At 44.4% G+C, this 16,070-nt stretch overlaps 1 protein-coding gene and 1 long non-coding RNA gene across 2 annotated transcripts in view; both read right to left on the reverse strand.

The window, feature by feature from the left end:
- The window catches only part of LOC128625413 (uncharacterized), a 28,711-nt gene extending 25,927 nt beyond the window's left edge, over nucleotides 1-2,784 (reverse strand). Inside the window, exon 1 of the long non-coding RNA XR_008388938.1 lies at nucleotides 1-2,784. This exon is cut by the window's left edge and continues 835 nt beyond it. This is a non-coding gene — a long non-coding RNA (uncharacterized LOC128625413).
- Nucleotides 2,785-2,838: 54 nt separating this feature from the next.
- The window catches only part of ppil2 (peptidylprolyl isomerase (cyclophilin)-like 2), a 37,392-nt gene continuing 24,160 nt past the window's right edge, over nucleotides 2,839-16,070 (reverse strand). Inside the window, exons 15-20 of the mRNA XM_053653660.1 lie at nucleotides 10,292-10,409; nucleotides 10,128-10,184; nucleotides 8,123-8,195; nucleotides 7,296-7,358; nucleotides 6,990-7,132; nucleotides 2,839-4,290 (exon numbers count right to left, since the gene is read on the reverse strand). Coding sequence (XP_053509635.1) covers nucleotides 4,188-4,290; nucleotides 6,990-7,132; nucleotides 7,296-7,358; nucleotides 8,123-8,195; nucleotides 10,128-10,184; nucleotides 10,292-10,409 — 557 coding nt within the window. The 3' untranslated portion in view covers nucleotides 2,839-4,187. The remainder of the gene's footprint in view (nucleotides 4,291-6,989; nucleotides 7,133-7,295; nucleotides 7,359-8,122; nucleotides 8,196-10,127; nucleotides 10,185-10,291; nucleotides 10,410-16,070) is intronic.

The raw sequence follows: 16,070 nt of genomic DNA on the forward strand, positions 1-16,070 counted from the left end.
CACGCCTGTCGTTATTCAGCCCAGTCTGGAAGAAGACACGGTAATGATCAGAACAGCAAAAAAAAAAAAATTCCATTTGAGAGAGAAAAACGAGGGGGAGATGATTAGGTACGTATCTACGTATCTCTCTGATAAACGACGGAGGCGTTCCGGAGAATGAAAGACGAGAAATGAAAAGCTGCGTGCGCTTGCACTGACTAAAAGTTTGCTTCTTATAACTTAAAAGAAGTAAGAAGAAATAACTCCGCTTATTTCGCTTCATGAAAAGTCACCATAAGTGACATAAGGGTTAATCGTGTGTCTTATAGCACTGCGTTGTTGAATGCCTGATTCTGATTGGTCAGAAGGTGTTCGTTTTCTACGACAGCAGCTCTTACAGTAGTTCTGACTGCAAGACAAATCACAGGTTTACATTATTACACATATAATACAACATTGTTTGCATAGTAACAATTTACTATAGGGACAGAGACTTGAATGGTGGACGCGCGAGTAAAAATACGATTACGTTGATTCTTATTGCCTTTTAGCTTCAAGAGAGAAGGAAAAAAAAAAGAGAGAGATCAGTGAGGGGAAGAACCGTTTATAGCTGTTATAACGTAAGTGTTAACAGGACCGATCTGGTTTCGAGGAACATTAAAAAATTTGAACTATAAAAGGATAAACAAGTCTTAACTAAATAAATGGCTGGAGTTGTTTGGTTTAAGAGGAATCAAATGCTCCAGGATGTGTGTTACAGGAAAAGAAAGAACCTCAGTCAACTCGGTAAAGAGAAGCCGTCACGACCCCATGTGCTTCCTTATAAAACAGGTGTGGCCTGTGTGCCTGTCAGTACTAGAGCCCTTTTAAAGGCCAAAAAAAAATAAATAAATAAATAAATAAAAGGTCAGTCCTAAACAAGGAGCCATGGTTTCTGCAACTCCGTTTCAGTTAATAAAAAAAAGGCCTTGGGGATTCTCAGTTCCACTGAAGGCAACGTGGTTCTCTCTCTATCTTCCTCATACACATTTCATCTATTCTCTAACTTGCAAATGTATTTACACACTGATTATTGTGTATGTGAGCACAAACCTAAGGAGTCACCATGTCTCTGACAAACACTGAAAGTGCTTTGTTACACATCCAGATATACTGTGTGTGTGTGTGTGTGTGTGTGTGTGTGTGTGTGTGTGTGCGTGTGTGTGTGTGTGCGTGTCTCTCTCACACACACACACACACACACACACACACACACACAATGATCTGAGGTCTTGGCACCATGACAGGCTGGAAACATCTCTTTGTGTCAACAGCAGTTCTGGTACTTGTTGCCTGAGTTGTCAGCAAAACAAACTGTCAATGTGGGTGCACACGTGCACACACACACACACACACACACACACACACACACACGATCAGCTGATCTCCGGGCCAGCTGTGCTCTTAACACACCTACACTCGGCAAGTGCTTTGTTCTCCTTTCCTTTTCCAATAAACAGCCAGAACTTTTGTCCATTCAGGCTTTCAGCCATGTAAAAATTCAGTTTTGTCTAGTTCACACCTACACACACTTACAGATGACCGCACTAATGATAACGCAACCAGTACTCGCTGGTGTACTACAGCCGTACACTTCACAACTCCAGTACTCGCTGGCGTACTACAGCCGTACACTTCACAACTCCAGTACTCGCTGGCGTACTACAGCCGTACACTTCACAACTCCAGTACTCGCTGGCGTACTACAGCCGTACACTTCACAACTCCAGTACTCGCTGGCGTACTACAGCCGTACACTTCACAACTCCAGTACTCGCTGGCGTACTACAGCCGTACACTTCACAACTCCAGTACTCGCTGGCGTACTACAGCCGTACACTTCACAACTCCAGTACTCGCTGGCGTACTACAGCCGTACACTTCACAACTCCAGTACTCGCTGGCGTACTACAGCCGTACACTTCACAACTCCAGTACTCGCTGGCGTACTACAGCCGTACACTTCACAACTCCAGTACTCGCTGGCGTACTACAGCCGTACACTTCACAACTCCAGTACTCGCTGGCGTACTACAGCCGTACACTTCACAACTCCAGTACTCGCTGGCGTACTACAGCCGTACACTTCACAACTCCAGTACTCGCTGGCGTACTACAGCCGTACACTTCACAACTCCAGTACTCGCTGGCGTACTACAGCCGTACACTTCACAACTCCTGCTGCTTATCATCTTGATGAAACAATTTAGTTAAACAGTCCATGGCCTTTGTGCTGCAAATGCAAACCTCACTATTCTACTGAACGTGAATATTTTAGTGCATTACCTGCTCAGCCTGCACAAGGTGACATATTACAGCGGATATAGAGTTACAGCGTGCAATTACTTTGTGACTTGAATCATTAATGGTGCAAGCGCTTCCTAATTAACGATAGAATTTTCATTTAACAAGGATATGCGAGATGACTACGGACGTCCTGGTGGCTGAGAGGTGTTTTTAATCCCACCTGTTCCTGATGGAAGTCTGACCCATCTCCCCCACTTCTAAAGGAATTCTGACCAATCTCTTCTGCTCCATCAGATACTCTTGACCAAGACAGCCAGCTCCCAAAGGAATTCTGACCAATCCCACCCGCTCCTGCAGACACTCTTGACCAATCCCACCCGCTCCTGCAGACACTCTTGACCAATCCCACCCGCTCCTGCAGACACTCTTGACCAATCCCACCCGCTCCTGCAGACACTCTTGACCAATCCCACCCGCTCCTGCAGACACTCGACCAATCCCACCCGCTCCTGCAGACACTCGACCAATCCCACCCGCTCCTGCAGACACTCGACCAATCCCACCCGCTCCTGCAGACACTCGACCAATCCCACCCGCTCCTGCAGACACTCTTGACCAATCCCACCCGCTCCTACACATACTCTTGACCAATCCCACCCGCTCCTACACATACTCTTGACCAATCCAACCCACTCCTACACATATTCTTGACCAATCCAACCCACTCCTACGGACACTCGACCAATCCCACCGGCTCCTACACGCATTCTTGACCAATCCCACCCGCTCCTACAGACACTCAACCAATCTCACCTGCTGCTCCTACAGACTCTCTTGACCAATCTCACCTGCACCCCAAGGAATTCTCATCAATCTCACCCACTCTTACATTCTGGACCAATCCCACCTACTCCTACACTCTTGATCAATCCCACATGCTCCTACAAACACTCGACCAATCCTACCTGCTCCAACAGACACACTATCCAATTCTGCCCTCTACCACAAGCACTCTTGACCAATCCCACCTTTTCCACAGACACCCTTGACTAATACTCCCGCGCACTCTAACAGACACTTTACCTAATCCTGCCCCCTCCTGCAGTTATTTTTGTTTATACCTGCTTGCAAATCTTTTTGAATGAATTTAGTTGATTGGGTTTCCCAAAATTTGAACAAATCAGTCATTTAAAACCGCAGCGACACTAACCACAATAAAGCACTTACTCCAAAATCGCCTCAATCCCACACAAACACTTGGGGGATTATTACAGAAAGTGAAACATTGATATAGCTGAATTGCAACCAATTGAAACCAACCAGCTCCCACCATCGCCTGCCACCCACAGAGCTAAAGAGGAAATATCATCTCTAATAGCTGGAGGACTTTCCAATTTTAAAATCACCTCCATGATGCCAAATCAACATGCTATGTGTTCATGGAGTGGCTCACAGGAAGAGAATGAGGAAGGTGAAGATCTCAGGAGGTAAACCGCTTGAGATCCCTGAGGGGTAGTGCGAGCTCACACTGCTACAACCTTGAGAGAGAGAGAGAGAGAGAGAGAGAGAGAGAGAAAAAAAGCACACTCGACTTACAGCAGGCTTTAGAAAATCTGATTTATTATTGCATAAAATACATCAGTGGACATTGTGAAATGAACATATTCCTGAACCGGAGAACAAAAGACATTGTAGGAAGTCATTTACAAAGAAGAAAAAAAAAAAAGAAAAGAAAAAATAAACAGGAGAACTAAATTGTACATCAAACTAGACCAGGGCAGTATGAGAATATAATATTGATACCGTGACAAAACACATTTTAAGTCAGTCCACAGCACAGTTGCGTACAATAATAGGTTTGATAACTGATTTGATATTAAAACGTATTTTCTTCAGCGAAGTTCCTCCAGAGAAAAGCAGCTTTACCAGGAGCTGAAGTCTCCGAATCCTGTCATGCCTTTAGGCTTCTTAGCTGCTGTATCACTGCTGGATGGTTTGCTGTCCTGGTCGGTCGCTGAGCGCTTACTGAACACATGCAGACACAGGCACATTAATAGCCATTTTTAAAAAAAAAAAGGCAATAAGAAAGCAGAGTAATGAACGAGTGTGTGAGCAGGGAAAAAGGCGAGTGAAGCTTAGTGTGTGTTGTGGGTCTGCGACTTGTAAGGGACACAAACAGCGGGTTTGCTTATGTGTGCGAATGAAACCGAGAAAGAACAAGAACACAGAGCGAGTGTGATGACTTCACAACAGTTTTTGCTCGTATAGACTTTGTGTGTGTGTGTGTGTGTGTGTGTGTGTGTAGGAACAGTGGGACAGAAATCGGTGGGGTGCTGCAGGATAATTATAAGGACGTCCCACTGCTTCCACTGTAAGCCTCGCTCATATCCTGAATCCCTCTGAGCAATGTTACAACCCCTAAACACCCACCTGCCCACTCACACACACACACACACACACACACACACACACACACACACGTTAATCAGAAACTGGCACTACCTCATCCAATCCAGAGCAGCACGACGTTACAGTAATAGAAGCATTAAACAGAACCAGAGCTCTAAAAGCCGAGTGAAAGTTTTTCAGGAGCGGATTTAATGAAATCGCCGTTTCTGCCTCGTCTCGGTTTGTAATATCTAACTTTATACAGCGTTTTTTCCCCCCAATGGTGGCGATATAAAAATAAGTTTTCTTAAGAAGTACAGAAGGCTGTAACAGTCAGGATTTAATGTCGTGATCTGCTAATGATGGGGTGAAACCTTAGAGCACCTCATGAGGCTGCGCTGTAATAAAGGAGCACTGATTCCCTGAAACAGCACTAACTCCAGCTCTGGCTCCGCCCCGTGTATCTCAGACTCCTTTTCCACACACACTGAGTCTTTCATCAGGTCACACACGCTGTCCTGGGTTCCAGAGATACACTGATATACCAGAGATATACTCCTAGATATACTGCAGTGTGCATGTGTGCATCTCTGTCTGTCTCTGTGTCTCTCCCTCGGTCTGTATCTGTCCATCTCTGTGTCTCTCCTCCTGTCTGTCCATCTCTATGTCTCTCCCCCTGTCTGCGTCTGTCCATCTCTGAGTCTCTCCTTCTCTGTGTCTCCGTCTGTCTGTCTGTCCATCTCTGTCTCTCCCTCTGTGTCTATCTCTGTCTCTCCCTCTGTCTGTCCATCTCTGTGTCCCTCTGTCTGTCTGTCCATCTCTGTCTCTCTCCCTCTGTCTGTCTATTCATCTCTGTGTCTCTCCCTCTGTCTGTCTGTCCATCTCTGTGTCTCTCCCTCGGTCTGTGTCTGTCCATCTCTGTGTCTCTCCCTCGGTCTGTGTCTGTCCATCTCTGTGTCTCTCCCTCGGTCTGTGTCTGTCCATCTCTGTGTCTCTCCCTCGGTCTGTGTCTGTCCATCTCTGTGTCTCTCCCTCGGTCTGTGTCTGTCCATCTCTGTGTCTCTCCCTCGGTCTGTGTCTGTCCATCTCTGTGTCTCTCCCTCGGTCTGTGTCTGTCCATCTCTGTGTCTCTCCCTCTGTCTGTGCCTGTCCATCTCTGTGTCTCTCCCTCTGTCTATGCCTGTCCATCTCTGTGTCTCTCCCTCTGTCTGTGTCTGTCTATCTCGGTGTCTCTCCCTCTGTCTGCATCTGTCCATCTCTGTGTCTCTCCTCCTGTCTGTCCATGTCTGTGTCTCTCCCTCTGTCTGTGTCTGTCCATCTCCGTGTCTCTCCCTCTGTCTGTCCATCTGTCTCTCTCACCCTGTCTGCGTCTGTCCATCTCTGTGTCTCTCCATCTCTGTGTCTGTCCATCTGTGTCTCTCACCCTGTCTGCGTCTGTCCATCTCTGTGTCTCTCCCTCTGTCTGTGTCTGTCCCTCTGTCTGTGTCTCTCCCACTGTCTGTGTCTGTCCATCTCTGTGTCTGTCCCCCTGTCTGTGTCTCTCCCCCTGTCTGTGTCTGTCTATCTCTGTGTCTCTCCCCCTGTCTGTGTCTGTCCATCTCTGTGTCTCTCCCTCTGTCTGTGTCTGTCCATCTCTGTGTCTCTCCCTCTGTCTGTGTCTGTCCATCTCTGTGTCTCTCCCTCTGTCTGTGTCTGTCCATCTCTGTGTCTCTCACTCTGTCTGTGTCTGTTCATCTCTGTGTCTCTCACTCTGTCTGTGTCTGTGCATCTCTGTGTCTACTTCTGTCTGTGAGTCTCCACTTGTGTCTGTCTGTGTGCGCGTCTCCACCTGTGTGTGTGTGTATGTCTCCACCCGTGTCTGTCCATCTCTGTGTCTCTCCCTCTGTCTGTCCATCTCTGTGTCTCCGTCTATGTCTGTGTGTCTGTCTGCAAGTCTCCACTTGTGTCTGCGTGTGTGTGTGCCTCTCCACCTGTGTCTGTGTGTGTGTGTGTGTGTGTGTGTGCGCGCGCGTCTCCACCTGTGTGTGTGTGTTTGTCTCCACCGGTGTTGCCTGTGTGTGTGTGTGTGTCTCTCTCCACCTGTGCGTGTCTGTGTCTCTGTCTTTGTGTCTCCATCTCTGAGTGTCTGTCTCCATGTATCTGTCTTGTCTTGTATCTATCACAGTCTCCATCTGTGTCAGAGTCTTTGTCTCTGTCTGTTTCTCTGTCTGTGTCTCTCAGTCTCAGTGTCCATATGAGTTGCTGTATATCTCGTCTCTGTCTGTCTCCATCTCTGTGTGTGTGTGTGTGTGTGTGTGTGTGTGTGTGTGTGTGTGTGTGTGTGTGTGTGTACTTACGTGGCAGCCATGTTGATATATTTGCCCACTCCGGCTCGGTATGCTTTGGGTTTTTGTTCCGTTTTAGCTTTGCTGAGTGATGCTGAGGTTTGGGCTCTTTCTTCTTCTTGCTTTTGAGCCTCCTTCTCCCGCTCAGCTGCAATCTACCACACACACACATACACATACACACAGCTCACAATAGATCAGTCTAAGGTGACAGATCATATATTACAAACACTGAAACCCAGTACACACTCAAAAACAGAGTCTCATAACACACACACACCCCCCCCCACACACACACACACACACACAAATACACACCTGTGCATCTGCCTCCTCATAAGGATCCACAAACACACTGGTGCTTATCAGCTTAATCTCGGTCTGTGATTAGGAGAAAGAGATGATCAAAAGAAAAAAGGTGACAGCATGACACACACAAATCTGGGATTTTAAGAGGATTAGCATTGTTTTCTAGTTATTAGTGTCCCAAATAAATAAGAAAATACTTCTTCGTAAACTGGGTTATGCTGACTAGAACTAAATCTAACAACTACACTCCCATCCAAAACTACTGGAACAGCAAGGGCAATTCATTTGTTTTTGCTGCCGACTGAAGACATTTGTGGTTGTGATTAGAAGTGCTTTCTAAGACGAACGACCATCTTTTATATAAAAAAAAAACCAAACCAAACCAAACCAACCCCGGATCTGAAATCAGACTGGAGCATTTACTTCTCTTCCCCAGGCACGGATTCTTAAACAGTGCCAGAAAATGCGTCTGCCTCGTAGAGTTCAGGAAAAAAAAGAAAGAAGAGAAATAAATAAATAAATAAAGGCAAGCACAAAAAAAAAAAAAAAAAAAAAAAATTGAAATAAATAAAAACAAATGATAGGTTTAGAGGGCGAAAGCTGTGCGAGTCTGGGGTAATTCCTCAGAGAAATCCTCTTTCACGGTAAAAGCTACAGCATGAGTCAGTTCAGCTCCTTTGAGGATTGAGGCGATGTGAAAGAAAACAGCCGGAGCTCCGAGGCGTCCATTAAGCACAAAATGACATGCCTTGCTCCATTAATGACATCCGTGCACCACTTTTCAGACACACGAACATCTTGAGTGAAGAAGGAAAGAAAAGGGATGCTCCGAGTACCTTGGGTTTATCCGTTTTAGGATCGCTTTCCACGTTCTCCATGGCTGTGAGGGCCTCGAATCCCCCCACCACCCTGACAGAGAGAGCAGAAATCTGTGTTAGCGATCATCTAGAAGACGCCATGTCCCCGTCTCTACAGAAACGGCACGGTTTCCCCAATGCCGCATTAAGAAAGCTCAAACAAATGCACTGTATAATTCGAGAGAATTGAAAACGGCCGCTGATGAACTAGCCAGCGATGATGAGGAATATAACTTCAAAAGGAGCACCAATGAAAGTTAATAAACCAGACATAACAGGAGACGTTTATTTTTGAAAACACTGTCTGGTAAATCAACAGATCTTTACTGAGTTTACGTATCCAGGCTATTTGTTTGGTTTTTTTCAGCGACACAGATGCTGACGAGGTCATACGCTCAGCCTGCTTCTCATTGGCTGTCATTGCTAAACAACATTCCCACTTGACATGTATTGATGTGAGGTGAAGTGACGTAGCACGATGCTGTAACTGTAGCTCGATACTCGATCCTGAATCCCGAAGCCTACTGCACTACGGAAATCATCCCGAGGACCTTTTAAGAACCATCTACATAACTGTACTACTACGCAGCTGAAATCTCCACCCTAATTGGTCAGAATGTGTTGATTCATTTTCAATACCAGCAGCTCTTTTCAGTCCCTCTAGGATTTTGAAATTTTGCGACCGCAGAACGCAACGCAAAGTCAAGCTAACGCCGCAATATTCTGAGAGCGTTCAAATTTTCAAAATGTTCCCCGCGGATTTGGGCCGAGACGAGACGCGTCTAGACGCGCGTTCGGCCGGGGCGCTCTTCGGGTCACGTGAGTCGAACATGAGTAAAAAGGTCTCGTTTACCAACAAACATCGCTGTGAGAGACCGCGCAGAACAATTTCGCACGACTGCAATTTCGCCAATTCGAGTAGTAGGTTTCTCATATTTTCGAGACAGAAACGCTACAGTCACTGATGAATTCATTATCTCACATACAGAATATTGGATTTTTACTGTCCAGCTGTTCCTGCAGGGCCTCGGGTTACTGGGATTTCTTATTTGAGGATTGTTTGGGCTTACAGAAATCTCATAGGCTGAAGGTCAAGGGGTGTGTGTGTGTGTGTGTGTGTGTGTGTGAGAAAGAGAGATTGGCTTTACGCAAGGATGTGTGCCTGGCTGAGACTGTATAGTGGTCTGTGTGCAAGGTTTTACAGTGTTTACAGTACAGTATATCAGTGTATGTGTAGATAGAGTGGTAGTGTGTGTGTGTGAGAACAGAAGCCGTTGGTCTAGACTTATGCTGACAACTCTCTGAATTCCTCAGCTTGTGAGGGAAATTACTCATCTTTACTTTGGAATAGTTTTGTTCTTGTTCTGTTTCATTCTCAACAGAGGATAACGCCTAAGAGGTCCATGTCATGTCACTGAGATCAGTACAGAATGTTTGTCTGCTTACAGAGACACAAACATGTTCTTCTGTTCAAGGTGCGTCTGCACACCTTCCAAGATCCTAAAACAAAGCCTGTTTGAACTGCCTCAAACCGCCTCTTATCCGTACACAGTGTGTCATGCTCTGCGTGTATATACATATATATAGTAGTGGTTCAGCACAAGCTCTTCAGAGCGCTCTCATTATTCTATCCTGCTTTATTCTATCCTGTATCAACCATCTTTCTGTAATAAACCTTTTTCCCTTCAGAGGACGAGTCTGCGAGTGTTGTCTAATTTCCACGACAAGCTTTAGCCAAAGGATTATAATTCATTGCCAAATGGGCAAGACTGTCACACACACACACACACACAAGTGTTCTGGAATGTTCTGACTAAACAGCACACATGCTTCTACCTAGAATACACTCTACACGGTGAGCACAGCAAACATGACATTTTACTCACACACACACACACACACACACGACAAGACAAACACACAATCGTTGCGAACGCACACACAGAGACACAAGCAGAGGGTAAAGTGTTAATTTTTTCATCACCTGCCAAATACGGTGTGTTTTCGGTCCAGGTATGTGCACGACCGGAACGTTATAAAGCTGCAAAAAAAGGAGGGAAAAAAAAAATATATATATATATATATATTACAACAAGCTTCAGTTTTATCGTTTGTTGATGAAACACACAACAGAATTAAAACACTCACAACTGAGATTTGTTGGTGTTGGGCCCGGAGTTGGCCATGCTGAGCACGCCACGGCCGGTGTGCGAGAGATTGGGCTTGAACTCGTCCTTAAATGGCTTACCCCAGTATGACTCGCCACCTTTCACACACACACACACACACACACACACACACAAAGAGAGAGAAAGAAAGAAAGAAGCGAAGGAATCGGTTAGGCAACTAATCCCTGAGGGGTGCGTTTATTTATCATCGGCAGTGGTCCATAGACGATAAAACATACGATCACGTTAAAGGCGATTAGCAGATTTTTTTTTCCCCTGTCATAACCGCATAGCAATGATGATAAACACAATCTGGCTGAGAGAAATGGATTTAATTGCTCACGGCAAAATATAACTGAGGAGTTCGATCGCCGTGACAAACATCATAAAAGTCAACGCTGCAAACGCAAATGAGAACCGCAGGGTGAAAAGAAAAAAAAGAAAAGAAAAAACAAACAAGGGCATGAGGAGAAGCAGTTCCACTATTAGTGCCGAGTTCGTCTCTTCTAACAGCTCCCATGATGATGGACATTTCACCTCCGCCCCTCTCTGAGACCAACAGTTTTTTCCCTATAGATTTAGCAACAATCATTTAAAAAGAATATTCCGGCATTTTCTATACTAATTCACCGACAGCGGTAGTGTATATGCGTGATCGACCACATAAAACAGGCCTTGTTTATCTTTCACTAAAGTTACATAAGCCAAAGTGAACTAAAAACGGAAGTGGCTTTGGAAAACGAGTGTCTGCTAAATGTTGTAAATGTAAATAAGTAAGCAATTTAACCTCGAGTACGTAATCCATATACAGTCATGTGAAAAAAATAAGTACACCCCATGGAAATTGGTGGCTTTTTTGACATATTTGGACGAGCAAACATTTGACCCTCTTTGAAACAGCGTCTATTAATAAAGTTGACTCACTATCAAACGACGCATACAATTGACATTGTGGAGTAATTTTCACAATTTAAAATGAACAAAAAAAAAAATAGGTCAGCATGGAAAAAGTAAGTACACCCTTACAGTTATCACACCTTCAACTCCAGAAAATTAGAATCAGGTGTTTAAGATTGTGTGCCAGTGATTAGAACCTGCTTAAGGAGTGCAGGAGGAACCGGTCTTATTTATACGCCTCTCATATCTAGTGTCTGGTGTTCCCTTTGCTGCTGAAGTGTGTGGTGTCATCATGCCAAGATACAGAGTTCTGTAAGGCCTTCAGGAAAAAAAAAACATTTTAGATGCCTATGATTCTGGCAAGGGATTTAAAAAGATCTCAAACGACTGCCAGTTTGTCCAGGACTGGCCGTCCCAGCGAATTCAGCCCAAGAGCAGACCGTCTGATGCAAAAAGAAGTCTCCAAGAACCACAAAATTTCATCACAGGATCTGCTAGTAAGTCTCGCAACTGTTGGTGTCAAAGTGCATGCTTCCACAATCAGAAAGAGATTGCACAAATTTGAGCTGCGTGGGAGGCGTGCCAGAAAAAAAGCTTTGTAAGACTACAGTTTGTCAGTGAGCACATAGGCAAAGACCAGGCCTTTTGCAATAACGTGCTCTGGACAGAAGAATCAAAGATAGAGTTGTTTGGCCACAGTAACAGCAGACATGTTTGGTGCAGACCAAAGACAGCTTTTCAGGAGAAGCACCTCATACCAACTGTGAAGCACGGTGGTGGAAATGTTATGGTTTGGGGTTGCTTCACTGCCTCAGGGACTGGACAGCTTGCATTCATTGATTCAACTATGAATTCTGCATCATATCAAAGAGTGCTTGAAGATAATGAGAGGCCATCTGTCTGAAAGTTGAACCAAAAGTGGGCCTTTCAACAGGATAATGATCCTAAGCACACGAGCAAATCCACCAAAGAATGTCTCAAAAAGGAGAAATGGAGGGTTATGGAATGAACGGCCTAGTCAAAGCCCGGATTTGAATTCCATTGAAATGTTGTGAGGGGATTTGAAAAGGGCAGAACATGCAAGAAAACCCTCAAACATCTTGCAACCGAAAGAATATTGCATGGAAGACTGGTCAAGAACTCCAGCAAGCCGATGTCAGAGACTGGTGGACAATTATGCAAAACGCCTACGTGAAGTTATTTCTGCTAAACGGGGCAATACTAGCTTCTGAGACCAAGGAGGATATTCTTCTGTGGAATAAGTAACACCACATCTATTGATATTTCTCTTGAATAGATGATTGAAAAGCAAATTTTCCTTGTGGTTTTGTTCAAATATATCAACTTCATCAACAGGCACTGTTACAAAGATGATCAAAGTCTTTATAACAGTTTTCCAATAGGGGAAAATCTTCAGAATAAATGGATTTAAAAAAAAAAAAAAAAAAAAAAAAAAAAAAAAAGGTGTGCAGTTCTTTAATAAATAATAAACTATTAGCACTGGCAGACTGCTGTGGTATAAGATGGACCGAATTTAATATTGAACTGATACATCAGTCGGGCTTTGCGTTAAGCAAACTGAAATAGGAATATCTTTAGGCTTTTCAGATGCGAACTGAACACCACGCCATCGTGAGGGTTTTCCACCAAAATAAGCTCATCCTGAAAACCCCCAAAGCAGGCAGATTAATTAACTCGTCATACACCTCAATCAAATGCTCAGCAGGAGGGCCAGCTCTCAGCGAGGCACAGTGTGTGTGATCATGCATCCATGCTCCGAACCCAGTAATTCTGCCCCTAAATCACTGTTAGAACTGAACTAGCCAAGACTTCAGCAACACACTTATTGCAACATAAACGCCTCAACACACTGTGACCTTTGATTAGCACCCCCTCCTTCACAGCCTAACAAATCCAATAACGTCTCAATAAAGAAGCTGATCCGAGATCAGACTCTCGCCGGCGCTCTCGGCAGCTGCCGGCGTCACGCAGGGACGTGTTTACCGCTCACCGATCTGCCTTTTCAAACACCGCGTACCCTCGTAAACATTACCCCGGTGATATTTCTGCATAATTTATGGCCTGGTTGACATTTCCTACCCTCACCATGCCACTGAGTTGATTAAATAAATAAATAAATAAATAAATAGGAAGTGAAGACGTTCTAGGAAGTGGATGAAATTCCCTGTCAGTGCAAATCAAACAAGCCAAGAAAACAAGCTGCAGCAGAGATCTCACACGGTCTATTACACAACCAAATAAACAGAGACATGTGAGCGGGTGATAACGTGTTTTGTTGCGTTGTTGCATCTGTTCGGAGTTCCTCTTATTTCGAGACAGCTCGAAGAAGAGGAACGGTTTGAAACACATGTGACTTCACAGCTGATCGACCAGTCTATCCACACGACTAATCCCGGGTTCATACGGGCGAGAGACGAACAGACAGACACACGACTATTCGGTTCTCACGCAAGTTCCACAATCCAGAGTCAAGCCTGAGGGATCTAAACTGAGGGATTTAAAAAAAAAAAACAAAAAAACAAAAAAGCACATTATGAATAATTAATTGTGCTATTGTACCATTTCCTACACAAGAAATACACACACGAGAAACAACAACCACCCATGACTAGGTGTGCTAGGGGTAAATAATTAATGACAAGGAGGTGTGATGCTACTCTGAGTTACTGTTACCACCCTGAACTTTCCAACAATTGCAAACTATTAAAGAGCAGCATGTACTTTTTATCCATTTATAGTTACATTTAATGTAATGGAAGCTAGTTCATGTTATCACTTACGTTACAGCAGCTATAAGCAATCATTCAGTCACCTCTCTCTCTCTCTCTCTCTCTCTCTCTCTCTCTCTCTCTCTAGGTTCATGAGACGAATAACTGCAGCTTGTCATGTTACTGAAATTGCTTTACTTCTGACTCTTCCAAAGCAAGTTTAGACAATACATGAGCCAGGAAAGACAATTACACAGGCTTTGTTGCCAGCTAGCAATGAGGGGATTATATATATATTAAAAAAAAAAAACCTCCTGCAGCACTGTTTAGACATTTATACCGGCCATGCTGGATTTAAGTGCCAAAACTAAGTCGCCGCCCAGACACCATTTAAAGCGCACAAACCTGCAATTCCGTTTCGCAACTCTAATATTCAGAAACACACACGCGCACAAATTATTCAGGCGTAGTGAAGCAGAGAGGAGAGTTCCTCTTACTCCTCCCAAGGCAAGGTGACCTCTCCTACTTCAACTGCCAGAAAGTTACACTTACCGTCCTTTCAGTTCCAGAGGGTAGGGTGAGAATTAGGCACAGCATTAATTCGCTGCACTGTGTGTGCGTGTGAGAGAGAGGACGCGGCATACAAAGAGAACTGTAAGGGTACATCTTGTTTTTGTAATGATTAGACAACTGTACATTCATTAAAAAAAAAAAAAAGAAGAAAAACAAAAGAAAAGAAAGTTTCCAACACTGCAAACATCAGTGAAGTAAAATAAAAGTAAATTGGGGGTAAATCTGATTGGTCAGAAGGAGCGTACTATTTTTCCATAACAGAACGGCTCATTATATAAAAAAAAAAAACCTATTTCTATTGATGTTCCGTTCTATTACCTTATCGTTTCTATAGTAACAGCTGGTTCACATCAGCTTGTACGGCAGACGCGCCACATGATCTAGGACCGACAATAAATGGATTTAAAAACGTTAAGCTCAACTTGGCAAAGTGGAGCTTCTCGTCGTCCCTGCCTGCACCTCAATCAACCACAACCTCACCGTACAGCTCGGCTCGACCGCAATCGAGCCGACCAGGAGAGCCAGAAACCTTGGGGTGTCTCTTGATGACAAATTGACCTTTACAGACCACATTTCAACAACTGCACGGTACGACACCAAGAAAATCAGACACTATGTCACAGAACAGGCCACACAGCTACTAGTCCAGGCTCATTATCACAAAACTGGACTACTGCACCTCACTACTCCCGGGGCTCCCAGCCAGCTCCATCAAAACCCTTCAGATGATTCAGAAAGCAACAGCACGCCTTGTCTTCAACCAGACCGACAGAACCCATGTCACACCCCTCTTCATCTCCTTCCACTGGCTTCCTGTAGCTGTCCACATCAAATACAAGGCCTCGATGCTCACATACAAGACCTTGTCTGGAACAGCACCCCTCTACCTCAACTCTCTCCTTTAGGTTTATGTTCCCTCACGCAACCTGCGATCAGTTAACGACCGACGCCTGGTAGTGCCTACTCAGCCAGGCACGAAGTCCCTTTCCAGGACCTTTAAACCGACTGTCCCTCAATGGTGGAATGAACTTCCAACCTCAATCCGGACAGCAGAATCTGTCACTATATATGTCACTATATATATATGTCACTATATATGTCACTTAACTAACCCCTAACTCCACCCCTCCCCCTTATTAAAAAAATAAGTAAATAAAATAATTTCTGCATTTAAACTGGCTCTTACACCTCTACTCTGTGCACTTTGCTTCTCTAGAACTCAATAAAAAAAAACCTTGCATGGTAGCACTACTAGTTCACTTGATATATCACTTTGCTTTCCTCCATTGTAAGTCGCTTTGGATAAAAGCGTCTGCTAAATGAATAAATGTAGGATGTAAATAAGTGTTTTGTTCTTTAACAGAGAGACCTGTATAATCGTTGATAAATCATTGACTGTGGTGATGCTTTTTTTTGTAAGGAGACACTCATTTATTGATGGAAAGAGTAACAGTCAGTGCTTTTTTTTTTAATCAGTCACAGTGCTTAGTAAAAGTTTCCCAGCACAGGAACAGGTTGAGAACAGGAGTTTTACGCTTTCCGGTTTCTCAGGAGCGCGAC

Source organism: Ictalurus furcatus, chromosome 22 (genome assembly GCF_023375685.1).
Source record: "Ictalurus furcatus strain D&B chromosome 22, Billie_1.0, whole genome shotgun sequence".
Taxonomy (NCBI): domain Eukaryota; kingdom Metazoa; phylum Chordata; class Actinopteri; order Siluriformes; family Ictaluridae; genus Ictalurus; species Ictalurus furcatus.